This window comes from Pangasianodon hypophthalmus, chromosome 19 (assembly GCF_027358585.1).
Source record: "Pangasianodon hypophthalmus isolate fPanHyp1 chromosome 19, fPanHyp1.pri, whole genome shotgun sequence".
Classification (NCBI taxonomy): Eukaryota; Metazoa; Chordata; class Actinopteri; order Siluriformes; family Pangasiidae; genus Pangasianodon; species Pangasianodon hypophthalmus.
Genome location: NC_069728.1, coordinates 15,607,114 through 15,625,359, shown reverse-complemented (window position 1 = coordinate 15,625,359; position 18,246 = coordinate 15,607,114). Strand labels below are relative to the sequence as shown.

At 35.8% G+C, this 18,246-nt stretch overlaps 1 protein-coding gene across 10 annotated transcripts in view; it reads right to left on the bottom strand.

Moving 5' to 3' along the window:
- Nucleotides 1-5,150: 5,150 nt before the first annotated feature.
- trdn (triadin) overlaps nt 5,151-18,246 on the bottom strand; it is a 65,377-nt gene continuing 52,281 nt past the window's right edge. For 4 of the 10 annotated variants that reach the window (XM_053242064.1, XM_053242065.1, XM_026922916.3 and 1 more), the window contains 13 exons: nt 17,641-17,682; nt 17,480-17,521; nt 16,638-16,700; nt 16,490-16,537; nt 16,368-16,409; nt 16,254-16,283; nt 13,757-13,804; nt 13,200-13,247; nt 13,036-13,065; nt 11,929-12,021; nt 11,791-11,820; nt 9,070-9,114; nt 5,151-8,190 (listed from right to left, as the gene is read on the bottom strand). In XM_053242064.1, the coding sequence (XP_053098039.1) occupies nt 8,021-8,190; nt 9,070-9,114; nt 11,791-11,820; nt 11,929-12,021; nt 13,036-13,065; nt 13,200-13,247; nt 13,757-13,804; nt 16,254-16,283; nt 16,368-16,409; nt 16,490-16,537; nt 16,638-16,700; nt 17,480-17,521; nt 17,641-17,682 (731 nt within the window). In that variant the 3' untranslated portion in view covers nt 5,151-8,020. Of the gene's footprint in view, nt 8,191-9,069; nt 9,115-11,552; nt 11,595-11,790; nt 11,821-11,928; nt 12,022-13,035; nt 13,066-13,199; nt 13,248-13,756; nt 13,805-16,253; nt 16,284-16,367; nt 16,410-16,489; nt 16,538-16,637; nt 16,701-17,479; nt 17,522-17,640; nt 17,683-18,246 lie in introns of those variants that run through there. The other 6 variants (XM_053242072.1, XM_053242067.1, XM_053242066.1 and 3 more) reach the window with 6 other exon arrangements.

Here is an 18,246-nt window from a genome sequence, read left to right as displayed (position 1 = left end):
GTTATCCCTCATGCTTATTTTATTAGAATATCACAAGTATTTGTGAGAAATTCTACAAGATCCCAGATTTAAGAAGTAGGGGCTTGAGCAAAATCTGATCATGAGCAAAATCTGAAAGTCTGTGGCTCTGATTTATTAAGATCCAGAATAAAGAGTGCTAATTAGCATCTGCAATATGATGATTGCTTGCATAGGTAGGGGGTGTCTAACAGGTGATTTCTAAAAAAATTATGTGTAAATAACTTCAACTACAAAGAGAGAAATGAAGATTTTTTTTGGCCCATTTCTTCCACACTATATAATTAGCATAATTAGTCATAATAACACTTAAGTTTAGTGTTATTAAGTGTAAAAAATGTGTATTTAGATTTCATGTCTTTAAGATGTTAGACTTCTTTAAATTTAAAGATTTTTTCCTAAAATAACACAATTGGGCTCCCATATTGCAATTTTTGTGTCATTTTCTACTTTCACTCTACTCACAATGACCTATGACTACTTTCATAACAAGCATTAATAAGGCATTATACACACTGTTATAATTATTTATAAAAAGGCATTGCAGTTTATAGCAATGTTAATAATGCATTCATGAATTATTAACAGAGTGTATTTTAAATAGTGGAGTATAAAAGTATATAAAAAGGTTTTATGGCAAGATTTACTGATAACCTTTCTGATATAAGAGTGTTATGAGCACTATTTATAATGCATTCTGTTAACAAATTATAAATGTATTATAAACATTGCTTTAAACTGTAATGCTTAATATATTAAAGTATGTTAACAATTCATAATGCATTATAAAGATAAATATAAAGTATAATTCATTTTCATACATACTGTAATTGTAAAAAATGACAAATTGTGTCAATATAGTAATGTATGTATAATACTTTATGAATGTGCTATAACAGGATATGAATATGACGTATATGACTTTCATATACAGTTGCATTGTGGGACAAGGCGCTAAGGAAATACATTTCACTACATTAATACATCACATGTATGTAGTGTATGTGACAAATAAAGAACCTTGAACCTTCATTCAAAATGTTACCCTTTTTCTTGCGAATGTGTTATCATGTGTTCTAGTAAATCAGAGTCATTTTTATTACAGACAAATCTACTCTGTGGGTTTTAATGGCTGAGAAACAACCACAAGGGGAAAAATCTGTGAAATCAGCCATATCTGGACTTTTAACATCATTTAGAGTTTTCACAGTAGACCACATATAATGCAGAAGAAGAAGAAGAAGAAGAAGACGAAGAAGAGAATATGCCGAGCCAGATATCTGTGGATGACTAGCAAGGTTAATATAGGACATTTCTATAGCAGAATCCTTCCTCCTTACCCATTTACCCTCTGTAGCATCCACTCATGCTCAGGGCATACAACAGACCACATGCTGCAGCAAATCTGCGTCCTCCTACATAATTTAGTAACAGAGCCACTGCAGTGTGTCATGTGACCATAAGCATGCAAACTGGTTCCTGCTCTCTACCAGCAACCCAGTACTGTACTAGATGATTTACACTGTGTAAAATATTCTTATTATTACCCTGTCAGTGGTATTTTTTATTCTACTGTGCTGCACAGCCTCTATTTTCTCTCAGCCTAAGATCAGTGAAGCTTCTTCACACAGTGAGCCTACTACATTTATCTCTGGGGCCTTTAGGGTATATTCCAGACCATGAGATGCCAAAGCCAATACAGTAGTCACAATCACACCGTCTATTCAAACCAGCAGCTTCCATGTTGTATAAATTACTCTGGTCTAAAACAGACAAAGTGTCTGAAGTGGAGAGGAAGCAGACAGGCTGGTCTGAAGAAAGCTCATCTGCTGGGAGAGAGAGTGCTGGGAGCGCTGCAATGGTGACTCACACATTTTCAGAACATTCAAACATATGGAGTGTGTTAAATGAGCATGGAATAGGCATATTAGTCACCTGCATGCTAATTATTATTTATTTCAGTTAAAAGAATTAAATCATGCACTTTATTCCCATGAACTATTTGTAGTTTGTCATTTTTGATAGAAATTGTTCTCTTTTTTTAACTTTGCGTTGCTGTGTTATTAATGTACATATCTACAGTATGGATTACAATTTCTTAATTATTTACATCCACTTCAATTTGAAATGTATTTATGCATCAGAAACCCCTCAGTATTAAAAGGTTCTATCTGAGTAAAGAATGAATGGATGATAAAACTTCATAATATATCACTTCTTCTTTTAAGAGGAAAACTGCTCAGCTTAACACTTTGATTCAAGAACTACAAAAGGCACACCTTTACAGAAATCGGGCCCATAACAGTAATATTTTAAAACATAAAAACCTTAAAAATGATATTTGAATTCAGCTTCTGACATATTTATTGAGCAGTGCATATATTAAACCATTATCTTGTTCTATATTACAAGCCTCAGAAACAATACGATCTGTATATAATATAGATGTGGGGTCTTTTATACCTGTCTGTTTTTCTGTATCATGGGTGGACTAATCATAAATTTATTATCTAGTCTACTAGGCAAGTGGATACTCCAATATGCTGCCCAGTCTCGTGTTTTGGAAACCTGATTGTCTAAAAGTGGAAGCTAACATAATGTAATGATGTATGGGGAGCTTATTAGCTGGTTAATTTGTATTTATTGTGTAAAGTTCTGGCTATGAGATGTGGTGCTCGGTCCTTAAAAGATATATAAATATATTCGAGTACCTAGCAGGTGATTTGTCTGACGACTTTGTGCTGCACTTTATTTTATTTTGCACTTTATTATTCCACCTAGTGAAAAAAAATGTTCTACCGTCAACCAGAACTTGCCTTAAGTCAAGTCAAGTCAAGTCAAGTGGAGTTTATTGTCATTTCTACCATATACAGCCAGTTAGTACATAGTGAAACAAGACAATGTTTCTCCAGGACCAAGGTGCTACATAAGACAAACACAGAACAACACAGAACTACAAGGGACTACATAAATTTATACATAAAGTGCACAAGTGCAAACATGTGCAGACATCACAAGACAGTACAATGACTACTGGGACTACTCAGTTCTCATGTTGACCCACATATCCACGTTCATCAGCTGATGTGTCCTGATTGTTCTGTTCACCGACTCTGAGGACCAAAGTCACAAACCTCAGTTAAGATTATGTTTATTTTAGCTAGAAGCCATAAAGGATTCATCCTCAAAATAGTTCACTATTTTTATTCTACTTTTAATGGATATGGGTTAATCAGGCAGAGTTGAAATTAGAGCTCAGCTTACTCAAAATGAGATCATTTGCTTCCTTTTCTGCTCAGTAATTGAGTGCATTTAATTTAGTTAAAATGAAGTGATGGTCTCCAAAAAAGGAGGCAAAGCAGCAGCTGAGAAATATCCTGCAGAAAATGTGGGAGGAAATGCTGAATTTAAGCTGACTTCACAGTGCTGATTAGAGAATATAATGACAAATATGTCACATATAAAATGATGGAAATTCCTCAGTAACTCTAGAGTGACATAAAAACATATAATATATACTTGATATTTAATATACACACCCAACAATTAGGAATACCTGTACACCTGCTTCAACATGCAATTACAAATCAGTCATGTGGCAGCAGAGCAATGCATAAAATCACAGATACAGGTCAAGAGCTTCAGGTAATGTTCATATCAAACATTCAGGTCATTCTCAATCCCGTCTGGCCAGCAGTTTCTGAAATACTCACCAGCTCGTCTAGCACCAACAAACATGCCGCAGTCAACGTTAAAAAGATCACATTTTTCCCCCTTTCTGACATTTGATGTGAATGTTAACTGAAGCTTTTGACCTTTATCATTGTACTACTGCTACTTGATTGGCTGATTAGATTGCTGAATGTGCAGGTGTACAGGTTTACTACATATATATATATATATATATATATATATATATATATATATATATATATATATATATATATATATATATATATATAGATTAGCCAAAACATTAAATCCACTGACAGGTGAAGTGAATAACATTGATTATCTCATTACAGTGGCACCTGTCAAGGGGCAGGATATATTAGGCAGCAAGTGAACAGTCAGTTCTCGGAGTTGATGTGTTGGAAGCAGGAAAAAGGCAAGTGTAAGGATCTGGGCAACACGACTGTCACAAGAGCCAAATTGTGATGGCTAGACAACTGGGTCAGAGCATCGACAAAACAGCAGGTCTTGTGGGTTGTTCCCGGTATGCAGTGGTTAGTACCTACCAAAAGTGGTCCAAGGAAGGACAACCGGTGAACCGGCAACAGGGTGATGGGGCCCCAAGGCTCACTGATGCTTGTGGGGAGCGAAGGCTGGTCCGAGCCCACAGAAGAGCTACTGTAGCACAGATTGCTGAAAAAGTTAATGTTGGCTATGATAGAAAGGTGTCAGAACACACAGAGCATCGCAGCTTGGTGCGAGTATCTGGGGAAGAGATGGCAGCAGGATGCACTATGTGAAGAAGGCAAGCCGGCGGAGGCAGTGTGATGCTCTGGGCAATGTTCTGCTGGGAAACCTTGTGTCCTGGCATTCATGTGGATGTTAATTTGACCTGTACCACCTACCTGAACATTGTTGCAAACCAAGTACACCCCTTCATGGCAACGATATTCCCTAATGGCAGTGGCCTCTTTTGGCAGGATAATGCGTCCTGCAAAACTGCAAAAATTGTTCAGGAATGGTTTGAGGAACATGACTCCAAATTCCCCAGATCTCAGTCCGACCGAGTATCTGTGGGATGTGCTGGACAAACAAGTCCAATCCATGGAGGCTCTGCTTCTCAACTTACAGGACTTAAAGGATCTTCTGCTAACGTCTTGGTGCCAGATGCCACAGCACACCTTCAGAGGTCTTGTGGAGTCCGTGCCTCCAGGGTCAGAGCTGTTTTGGCGGCACAAGGGGGACCTACACAATATTATATATATATATATATATATATATATATTATAGTATATAAAAAGTCTAATTTAGCAAAAAAGGCTTTTCTCATAGTTTATCCTGCAAAATTTCTAGCAATTATAATTACATCATTACAATGATATATTGTTCAATTGTCTATTCCAGAGGTAGGAATACAAAAGTCAGTATCAGTAACAGTATCAGTAATTTACCAACAATAATTGCCCATTTTTTATACATTTTATTGAAACAAACCTCACATTTCTCTTTACATTGATCTACCTAGAATGGCCATGGCAAACTTAGTGACACATTTTAAATCCTCAATCCTATTAGGTCATTATTTCTGTATTACATTACATTACAATAGACCAACCTTGACTGAATAATGTGATGTTTGAAATTATTTAAGCTAATCAGAGTTCCCCTGAATATATTCATGGTTTACTTCAAGAAGAAAAGAATCAGAATAATGGAAAAAGCATCAGGGCAACAGAATTATTCAGGGGAAATGGTGAATTCTGGTATTGATCCAATCAGTCTGAAATGTGACAACATGCCTTTGAAAAGATACATCTACAGCAAAATAACTATCATGCAAAGGAAAAAATGAAATAAAAACAAAAAGCAGCAAATATTAAATGCTACCCCTGCTAAATGAAATCCTGAGTATTCCCTAGTCAATTAATAATAGCATTGCTCACTATATAACAACATAACAACAGAAACACAAAATTACAATTATTGTACATTTGGACAAAAACTCTTAAAAATAGTATATCCTCAGTACTTCAATCATTTGCCTAAAAACCTCAGTTTTTCACTGATATGTCTGTTAAATCAGAGAAACATGGCTGAAATTCTTAAAGCTCAGCCATCATCCTGAGAGCTCAGGAGGAGAAGACAGCACACAGCAGTGAGATTATTCCTGTGGCCTACTTTCCTCCTCTCAGTCATGCTGTTACAGCACACTGGCTCAGTCATTACCATCATCAAAACCTCCATTTACGTTTACATCGTACATTAGTGCTGCTGTATCCATACGAAGTCACACAGTTTGCACATGATTACAGCTTTTTGTTCCTTCCTGATCCATCCACATGATTATGAAAATATCTTTAACATGCAAGCTGATATTTTGAGTTCAGTGACCGCTTGTATACAGACAGGAAGTCAATTCTTGAATAAGACAATATAGGAAATCAAGTTGAAAGCCACGCCTAGATTTTTTTTTTAATCTCACATATGGTGGAAGATGTTCCAGGAGTGTGACAGCGCTGATGGCAACAACGTGCTAACATCATACCACTGCATTTAAATTGTCTATAGTCTATTGGTCATAATAAGTTAAAACACCTTCTTCGACATAGTTTCTTATTTAAAATAATGTTGTATAGAAGGCAAGTTGTAAGACAAGTTCTTCCTAAACTGATCACTAAACTGATCAGTGGACGCATCTCCTTTTAAATGATATATTCTCGTATATTATTATATATGTTATAGTTCCTCTGAATCCTATAGTCATAGTGCATTGCAAATGCATTAAGAATGTGTTATATGGCATGTATAATAATTTATAATTCCTAACGCAGGCCTGTATAATTGCTCATATTGCAAATTAATGCTCTGGCTAACCTATACCATTACGCGATTTGAATACGATCGATATGTAATAAATAATTTTGCCTCTTTTCTTAAACATATTGACCATTGACCATGTCATGCCTAAGGTTTGTGCTTTTAACAGCATATGATTAGATTCATGAAACTTCTCCTCTTTTCCACAAACACAAATAGGCTTCCAAGTCACGTGATATGGTAACATGCTACAATAACACAATGCAGATAGTGTTACACTGTAAATTCTTTAAGATACTGTGAATACAGAGAGTTTCCATGTTATGAAAATGTCCGCGTTACTGTTCTGCATTATCATGTGACTTACAAGCTCATTTGTGTCTGCAGAAAGGAGGAGAGGTCAAGCTGCATCATCCACGATGGATACATCTGTAATGAATGTTATGGATGCTATGTAACACATAAATGGCTTTCTAATGCATTATGAATACTGGATGCATAGGAAGTATTACCAACAAACAAAATACAATATAAATGTTTAACACTGGCACATACTGTATACGCTCTACATTTTCATTAGAATCGATTAGACTTATAATCCTCACTCTTGCTCTTACTACACAGTTTTTCTATTAGTTTAAACATAGTTACTGATAAATTTATAGTAGTTTCTGAACAATATGTATTAAGATGAACAACTGAAGAATAAGCGGAGACTTTAAGGGGCTAAAACATTTAGATTTTGTCTTGTCTATACTTAGTTTCATAAATATTACCTCCAGTAATGTGATTGTTGTTACAGATCTTTTTACCTGATCATATTACAGCGACATAAAGGAAATGGCCTGTGGCAAGAGATAAAATCTCCAGTGTATACATGTGGATATTTTTCCGGCAAAGCAATCACAAGTTTACTCTGCCTCTCTAATACATTACTGTAAATGCCTAGTTAAATAAGTAAATAAAAATTTATAGAGCATACAGTTGAGTCATACATGTTCAAGTCTAAATGTAATCCTCTAATATAGTCTTATGTTGACTATTAAAACGAGGTTTCTTCAAAACGTCCACAAATGTAAACAGATCTGGAGCCGGTTTCCCAAAAGCATTGTAAATTTAAGATCATTTTAACTGGTAGAGAGAGTTTGTCATGATGCATGCTCTACCATTTAGTTGTGATGCTTTCTAGAAACTCAGCCCCGAATGTTGCTGAAACATATTACTGTTAAACGTTATATGCAATATGTAATATGACATGTCATGTAATTCTAAATGCATATGTATTTTTGTGTACTCTATTATCATGTAAACACTGCTCCTGCTTTATCATTAATAATTTCTTTACCAGTGTGCATGGATTAATTGTTACGACCTTTTATAAAGAAACAGTTTATTGGCTCTAAAACCCATAAGACAAGAATTTTTAAAAAAGTCTCTCATGTGGTTAGCATTAGATCAGAGTGTGATAAAGAGACTAGCAGCAGTGTGAGAGCATCAGCAGCAGCTTTCGGAGTTACTGCCCTGCTGGCCGGGCTTTCTGCTCAAGCACGCTGGCTCTCTGCTCCATCATGGCTCTCATCATGGCCGGGTTAATAGCAGGAGTCATAGCAGGAGATAACGGACGTAATGGATACTGGCTGGCTTTTCCACCCACTAGCACACACTGGAAGTATGGGATCTTGCCTGTTAAAAAAGGAGAAATTGAGAACGAGTTTCAGCAATAGTTTGATTGATTTTGTGTATTATCTAATTATCTAATTCATTTCAAGTTAATTCATTTCACACAAGCACTTGCCCTTAACCCAGAAATGCAGGATAGAAAATGCAGACTGAATAAGTATATATGTTTTTTTTTTTTTGCTGTAAAATGTAATATGATGTAAAAGTGATACACACTTTAAAAAAATTAAAAATAAAAAATCTAAAACTAATATGATGATATATAAATTAGAAGATGGTTAACATTGAATAAACATCTAATAGGAGTCTAGTAAATTGCTAATATATTGTTGCATGAATAGCATGAATAATTGTAATTTTCACACTAATGACTGCAAATTTGGGTTAATTTAACAAAATAGATTCCACCTTCATTATTCAGCAACTTCATAGCACTTAATCCAGCATATCTTATTATTTTGCATATTTTTGTATCATGCACTGACAGTTACTTGTGCAAGTTAATGTGGCCACAAAATATTAAAATGAGGTCATGAAACTGTAATATGTGCATGGGATGAATGTTATTTTATCACACTTAATTCTCTCCCCTGTCAATGAGAGTGACACTAAGCAATCATTGGTGTCTGAGAGTTCATGTATGCTGCAGAGGGTAGATAAAGCTTTCCTCTGAGTGTGTTACGCTGCTCTGTGATGCAGCTTGGAGGAAACATGTGCCTTCACCATCAGGAGATCTAGCTACTGGGTGGGAAATGACAAATGACCAAATTGGAAGAAAATAGATAAAATCCTCCCTCCTAAATAAATAAATAAATTACTTCATAAAAAAAATAGAAAAAAGAATGAAATATAACTGGGCTTGCTATTAGACTTTCTGCTTACCTGGCTTCTTCCCTTCTGTAACATTTTCTTCAACTTTGGATTCTTCTAATTAACACATAAAAGGGACGATGAAAACATGTTAGAACTATATACCCAATACACACCCAATCAGAGTAGATACCAACATCAGATCAGTAGGAAAATCAGGTTCTGTTAAGGTTCTATGTGATTCTGATACACTATATGGCCAAAAGTTTGTGGACACCTGACCATCACGCCGAAATGTGGTTCTTCACCAAACTGTTGACACAAAGTTTGCATTGTAAAGAATGTCTTTGAATGTCTGTAGCATTACAATTTCCCTTCACTGGAATGAGGTAAAAAGCATGACAGTGCCCCTGTGCACAAAGCAAGCTCCATGAAGACATAGATTGGCAAGGTTGGAGTGGAAAAAAACTCCAGTGGCCTTCAGCTCAACCCAACTAAACACCTTTGGGATGAACTGGAACATGGACTGCATCCCAGGCATCCTCGCCTGACATCAGTGTCTGACCTCACTAATGCTCTTGTGGCTGAATGGGCAGAAATCTCCACAGCCTGGCGCCAAAATCTATTGGGATGCCTTCCCAGAAGAGTGGAGGTTATTATAACAGCAAAGAGGGGGATTAAATCTGGAATGGGATGTTCAACAAGCACATATGGGTGTGATGGTCAGGTGTCCACATACTTTTGGCCATGTAATGTATTGTGCCCAACATGGTCTTCAACTTGCAAATTCATAACAATTGGAACAACTTCAGTAGTATGAACTGATACAAAGGTTATGGTTACAGGCAGGGTTAGTGCTCCTACGCCCTTATTTGCAGAAAATGCCACAAAGGTCAAGCACATCCCCATTACGCATTCAAATTTGTCAAAATTTCTCATGAGATCGAGTTCATTTGGCCTTGAGGGAACACCAAATTTAAATCCATGGATATCTGGTTACACACATCAAACCAAAGACCAAATCTGCTATGCAGAAGTATACTGAATTATAATTGTGATATTTAGACGCTATTTCATTAAATGAAAAATAAGGACTGGAGACCATGTTGCGCATGGTTATGACAAAGAGCTTGAAGGACAACACTTGAGAAAGAAGACTGAAATGTTAATGTTTGAAGAGGTAGATGAAAGAGTCCTGGAAGATAAGCATGAAAGATAATTGTGTGGCAGCCTGGGAAAACAGATGACTGGTGAAATTCTGACATTTATTTTGTTTGCATTTTGTTATTTCCTGAACTATTTTATATGTATGTAAACTACAAGTTAGGTTCGAACATTTAAAAGCCTTAAAAGATTTTTCCAAAAGGGAAAAGATTTAATTCTGACTGCAGTGCAAGAGCAGGGATATGATTACATACTGAATTGATTAGGCTTATATCCATTTGACTATAGCTATCCAACAACCTGATCAAAGCAGGACATTCACTGTGTGAGAAAATCACTCTAGCTAGCAAGGTTTTAGACGTGTTTAAGCAGACTGACCCATTTTTTAACATTGTATTTATTAAATTGGCTCCTTACCCAACTTAGCCTATGCAAGATAATAAGTAAAACATTTCCATGTCACATTGGATTAATATATTTATAGCTTCTTAAGGTTGAGGTGTCGAAGTACACTATATGGCCAAAAGTTTGTGGACACCTGTGGACACTATAACACTCATATGTACTTGTTGAACATCTCATTCTCGATTCATTCTCCTCTCTGCTGTTATAATAACCGCCACTCTTCTGGGAAGGCTTTCTATTAGACTTTGGAGTGTAGCTGTTGGGATTTGTGCTTATTCAGCCACAAGTGCATTAGTGTGGTCAGGCACTGATGTCAGACGAGGAGGTCAGGAGTGCAGTCAGTGTTTTAATTCATAACGAAGGTGTTAAGTGGGATTGAGGTCAGGGCTCTGTGCAAGCCACTCGAGTTCTTCCACCTGAACCTTGAAAACCATGTCTTCATGGACCTCATTTTTTGCTGGAGCAGGTTTGGGCCTCTTAGTTCCAGTGAAGGGAATCTTTATGCTTCAGCATACAAACATTCTGTGCAATTGTGTGCCTCCAGTATTGCGCAACAGTTTGGAGAAGAACCACATATGGCTATGATGGTCAAGTGTCCACAAACTTCTGGCCATATAGTGTATGTTATATGCAGAACAAACAAATTTTAGCCAAAACCTGATTCTTCTTCTTTTTTTGTCCATTTTCCAGAATTCATCCAAGGAGCAATCTGATATGTTTTCCTAGGCTGCCACACATGTAAGGACTGGGTAGTTATTGAATGTGATGGACTAGCAGAGTAGAGCATCCCATAATAAATATCAACCATGCTGTGCTTGTAGTACACATTTATTGCTAACTTTCAAAACACTGTTTTATATCGCTTGTGTAACATTTTCCTCTGTGACCACAAACCCATCTGGTTCATTTCTTTTCAGTGAATTAGTCAGGCCCTGTTTTTAGAAGACATGATGTTAATCGAGTCACTCAGTGGATGAAGATGGTACCTTGCAGTCATGCCTTGTAGCGTATGGTAGTTTTCCCATGTTCTACAAATGGCAAGTATGTAAGATGCTATTTAATTCTTGGGGCAGTAAATCAATGCTGAAATAAGCAGGTATGGTTTAATCGCTGCGTATTAATACACCTCTGTCTTTGGCAGTTAGGCGTAAAACCACAGCTTGGCATATTAAACATGAACAGAACTAATGGCAGCCTTGACAAACATGACAAAACTGTACTCACTTGTTGGTACAGGTGGAACAGCTGTTTTTTCTAGTAACAAATTAGACAAATTAGAAAGAATTAGCAAAACAATGTAATTTTTTTTAGCTGGTTATTAACAGTTTTTTTTTTTTTTTTTTTTTGGAGCATTGAGCATACCTTCTGAATCAGCTCCTTTCTCTTCTGGAGCTGATTTGATGGTAGGTTTTTTCTCCTCGGGAGCAGGTTTGGCTGCTCTTCTCTCTTTTTTACCTGTGACCAGAATAGAGAATATGCTGCCTTTACTCTTTTCCATCAATCCAGTGACATCACTGTAATAGTCTCTGACATCTAATGCATAGTCAATCCATCAATCAATTTCTGTTGTTTTTTTTTTTTCTTCTCTAAGCCTGGCTTGTCAGGAATTCAGACTACTCCACAATTACAGAGTGATGTAACAGACAATCAAACACTTATTAATCTCAGCTGTCAGGAGTGAACAGAAAGTCTGTCAGGCTTTTAGTCTAGTAAGTTTGCTATTTAAAAGATCTCATTTTCTTGTGCCTGTTAGAGTAAGAGTTTATTAGGGATTTGTATGACTACACTAGCTGCACTGCCAACACTGTCAATATACAGTGTTCATACCACAGCAGGGTTGGATGCCTGAATCTGATTATTTGTTGATTAATTTTCTATAACAGCAGCGACAGTGGTTAAAAATCACAGGTCTATATTAATGCGTTCATGTTTTCTATACTGTAGTAACAGCTCATTTACAGGGACTTCTAAGGTCCACGCTCAAGATAAACTGGTTAAAAAGCATGTGTAATTGTTGATATGGTAGTTTTTCCTCAAGTAGACTTTTATTTAACATTTTTTGGAAGGAGTCTCCAGTGTCATTGCATTGTAGCACTATAACTTTAATTTTAAGGAAAGTCTTCAAGATGGGAGGCTTTGCAAGTTCTCTTTACCGTGACAAGCTACACATTCCAGTTAATGTTCCACAACATTAAATGTAACTATATATTGATTTTAAAAAAAGTATGATGTTTCATTGTTTAGTAAACAAAAAATAATCATTTGGTGAACTGCTGTGGCATAAGAGGAATAAATCATTTCAGGATGTGCTGTTATAGGAAACAAATCAGTTTTGTGATGGTAACAGTAACCCTGCTTCGCCTTGGGCCACATCACACGACCTCGTCATTGATTATTTCCCTAAAACACCACACCCCGTGGTCTACACCCAGTAAAGCTAATACCCTCTATCATATCTGCGCAGCTCACCTTTTACAGCCGTGGTTCTGGCTACTTTTGCTAATTAAAAAAAAAGAACCATAAATTTAGTGTTTTAGTCTCATAATTTAATAGTTTTAACCTTTCTGCATTACGTTTTATTAATTAATTTAAAATAAAGCAAAATAAAAAATAAAATATTAATTAACACTTACCTGGAAGTGCAGCTTGTTTTGCTTTCACTGGCTTGCTTTTGGTTTTATCTATCGATAGATCCAAATGAGAACATTATTTTAAGGTTACTTTGCCAAAAGAAAGTGCAGGTTGGATTTAGCTATGTTAGGAAATTACACAGTAACCAAGAACCATCATGTTGTATCTGTTCTATCAATCTTTATAAGACATGACAGGAAACAGCAGGGTGTTTATTTTTCTCTCACACTCAGAAATGTGATTCAGTGACAGATTGATGACATTATGGAGGCTGCTGTCAGCATTTTAATAAAATATGAGCCAAAAGCTTAATGAGAACTAAAAATAATTTAAGCTCAATGATAACCTGAGGTCATTAATTAGCTAGATTTATACAACTCCACTTCTCTATAGGCTTCATTTCATCATTCAGAACAAAAGCACTGGTTTTTAATCCTAGTTTACTTTAAGATGATGCTGTAAGCAGTTCATCCCAAAATGGCCCAAGTGAAATGAAACAGCAAAGAGCAAATAGGTCCTAAAAATCTCTTGTGAAAAAGCATGCAGCTTATTCGCCTACCCTCAACTGTAGGCTTCACATCCTTGACTCCTTTCTTCTCTTCTTTTCCTTTTGAGATGATTAAATGAACAGAGCATTAGTGTGTTTAATGAATAAATTCATCTTAAGCTACAACTGAAATTAATTATGTTGTTATGCTGAATTTTAATTTTAATGCATGTTCAAAACTCAAGGCTTTGATTCATTAAACTATGAAAAAGTATTATAATTATTTTTGATTAATTCCATGATTACATGCCGAGGTTTGATCAAAATAAAAGGAATAGGAGGAACGTAGTGTGTACAAATTATACTTAGCGACTCGGCTTAAATAAAAATATTTTGCAATTCGTCAGGTGATTAATTTACCACGGATGCAATTACCTCTAATGGTATCAGCTGGATTTACTCCCGCTTTATAATTAAAATATAATTGTTCACCTCCAAACTGCTTCGTGAGATGACTTGTCAAATTATCATGACAGACAATTTTGTTCTTTGTCACGCACAAAAGCTTCCAAAGCAAATGTGTGTTTTTATAATCAGGACCTGTCTCTCAAAGGGATTGTGAGTGTCTGGCTTAAGAGAGGATTATTTGGTTAAAGCCATTAAAACCTGCATAATACCTTTGGGTGCATTCAGGTTCTTAATGTTAATACTAATTATCAAAGAAAATAGTACAGAAAATATACAGTAAATCTGTATTTTTGTTCATAAAATGATTCTGTTCTTTTGAGGATTATATGAATTTAATTTTACACTTGGATGTCAGAATTCATTGTAAAGGGAAATGCTGGAAAGGGAAATGTTCACTAGAAAAAGCTAATTAATTTCCTGGACTTTGGACCAGGAAGCTTGTATGGTTATTTGTTTGTTTCCTTTTCTGCAGTGTTTCCATGCCTTCTCTATCAACTGCTACACACTCGTCCATCTTGTTGTTGCACATTGTCTCGATGCGATCAGGGAAGAGCAGCAAACCCTTCCCTCTGGCTTCCTGTGTTTTCCTCACTTCCTGCTCCAGTGCTGCATTGTCTATCATTGTTAGCTTTCTATGTTTGCTATTACTTGTGTTTTGCCAATTCATTCCCTCATTCATTCATTCATTCATTTGCAGTAATTTCACTCAGGGTCACGGTGGATCCGGAGTCAATCCCAGGCAGAAATACACCCTAGATGGGACGGCAGTCTATCGCAAGGCACCACGCACACACAGTTATATGAGGCAATTGGGAATGTAGGAGGGAACCAGAGAATCAGCAGTCAGGAACCAGGAGGAAACCTTATTAACTTTAAAAACTTAAAGAGTAAAATTAAAAAGCATGATCTGATGCAAACCTCAATACATTTACATCAAGGATATATAAGTAGATTAATATCAGTATATGAATTAAAATTTTATATAAATTATATATATAATAAAACATATATCATTTCATTTTTCAATACTTATACATAATAAATAAAATAAGTATAAATAATTATATTATTTGTAGAAAATGATTTCCTATATTTTTATATTTTCATGACAAGTGTCATTATATATACATATATATATATATATATATATATAGAGAGAGAGAGAGAGAGAGAGAGAGAATTTAAACTAGGAGGAAACACCTTGTTGATAAGAGAAGTCAGAGGAAAATGGCCAGATTGGTTCGAGCTGCCAGGAAGGATATTGTAACTCAAATAATCACTCTTTACAACCGTGATGAGCAGAAAAGCATCTCAGCATGCACAAAACATCGAGCTTTGAGGTGGATGGGCTACAACAGCAGAAGACCACATCAGGTTTCACTCCTGTCAGTCAAGAACAGGAATCTGAGACTATCATGGGCACAGACTCACCCAAACTGCACAGTTGAAGATCAGGAAAAATCAGTTTCGGTGAGTCTGTGCCCATGTTAGCCTCCGAATCTCCTCTGATCTCTCTCATGAGCAAGATGTTTCAGCCTGCAGCCTCATACCTTCTGCATACAGGATGTTTTTCTGTTTTCTGAAATAATCGAACCAGTCCATCTGGCACCAGTAACAGAATTACATTTTTCCCCATTCTGTTGTTTGGTGTGAACATTAACTGAAGCTCTTGACCTCTATCTGCATGATTTTATGCATTGTGCTGATGCCACATGATTGAATGATTTGATCTTCATAAATGAGCAGGTGTACAGGTGCTCCAATTAAAGTGGATAGTGAGTGAATATAACATGCATTTCACCTGAAATACATTCCTTCACTTTAATTGTAGACACAAGCCTTATCAAATGACCTTTACAATGCTTTCAGCCTTGTCGTATTCAGTAAACCTATAAAGCACATGAGTGCTCCTAAGGTAACAATAAATACATTTTGAGCCTTGTCATATTCAGTAGATGCATAGCAATGTAAAGATTGACCTTTACATAGCTTTTTTGCCTTGTAATGTGCAGTAACTTTTAACATAACATAACTATAAGGAGATTAGTCCATGTTTGTAAAAAAAAAATATTGTATAACCTAGAAAGAATTAAGGACTAACCTTTCTCCATGACTTTGGCCTTCCTTTTTGCTGTAGGTAGAAACAAATATTTCATGGTCAATCATTAGAATTTGAAGCAACAACCTTTAGAGATGATCAGACTCAATAGCATACCAGGTCCTGCTGATCTGATGGGTTTGGTCAGCTTTGGGACTTCTGCAGGAGATAAAGTCCAGTCAGAAATGAAGTAATATTTAATTTTTTTTATTTTCTATGTACAGTATGTGTATACATACCTCGCCTGTGGGGGATCAATCTGAGCTTCTCTTTAGGAGTCACCCGACCTGTAACACGTGTGTATGCGACACAAAGGCTTATGACCGTGGCATAATATTTGGGTTATGTATTGGGAAAAGAAATATTTTCTTAAACATTAACACCTACCTTTCCTTTTCTGAGTTACTTTCTCCTCAGGTGCCTTTACTTTCAGTCCTTTTGAGACTGTAGCTGGACAACACATATACAGTACGTTACATGAAATCAGTGTCCTTTTCAAAGGCAGTATTTTCAAATTACACTATAAAAGTATATTATTAAATATTAATATTATTAAACGACATATTTCCCAATAGAAATCTGATATTTGGCCACATACATCATAGCAGAACAGATACATGTACATCTACAGTATGCAGTTATATTTGTATACAGCAATGTTGAATTCTCGATTCTGATTGGTCAGAAGGTAGTTCGGCTGTAAGACAAACAACAGTTTTCCTACATGAAAAACGGAGGGCTTGGCAGCTTTTAGTAACATGACACACTACTTCTTTGTCTTTAACTTCAAGAGAGAAAGAGAATGACTGTTTATAGCTGCTATAACATAAGTGATAACTTGTTTCATGGATGATCCACAACATTAAATGTAACTATAAATGCATAAAAAAGTACGCAGTGCTGTTCTTTAATAAATAAAAAATGTAAGCCTTGGCAAATTGCTGTAGTATAAGATGACTGAAACCTGTCATTGATTATTTTCCTATGATAGCACACGCAAAGTTTCATACCTTACTTATAATATGGCCAAATACCAGATTTCATAAATTCTGTTTTATAATCAAGAACATTATTAACTGTTAAAATACTGAACCCATTGGTGCGTCATTTGGCCTTACCTGTTTGGAGCAGCAAATTTTCTTGTGTGGAAAATTTAAAATCCAACAAAATAAGCTTCTATAATATTTTCAGCCTGCTGGATTTCATTAAAATAGTTATTTATTTCTTACCTTTCTTAGTAATTGTTACTTTTCGCTTCTTAACGGGAGGCTCTGAAATTTGGAAACCAGTCTTCAGTGATATTCATGATATTATTCATATTAATGAAAGTAAGAAGACAATACTGAACTCTCATGCTTTACTTGCAAACTGAATTCGTTGAACTCTTTACCTTTCTTTTTTGTCACTTGCTTCGGTTTGTCTTGGTCAGCATCTGGATTTTTAAGTGTCATAAAGAATATTGTGTAAGAGCCAGGGCTTCATACAAGGAGATATTAAAAATGATTTAAAAAATGGTGAAAATTGGATATCTTTATGTGTTACAACCTTCAGAACAGAAATAGCAATGGAACTACAACCAGATCTAATGAGTATCTTTAAAAAAAGGAAAATAAACAGGTATGATAACCAATGAAAGATGTCCATAGTTAATAATTTAGCAAATTTGAGTGAATGATCTAAGGAATTGTGTTAATCTAATAAACTTTATGCCACAGTACATAGACTGTCACATGAGTAGGCTGGTTTGATCTGTAGCTACTTATTATTTCCACTTTTTCAGATTTTTTGTACCACTGGGGTGATATGGTGTTAATTTTTAAGTTGTGGCCACAAATTAATATATTGGAACCACAAATTAAATATCTTGTGGCCATAACATAACAATGTCAAAGCTGTGGCCATGAATTGTGTAACTTGAGCCCATGATTTACTTAAACTGTGGGAACGTCATATTTAATACATGGCCTCCAGTTAATTTGGTGAGAACAAGAGAAGA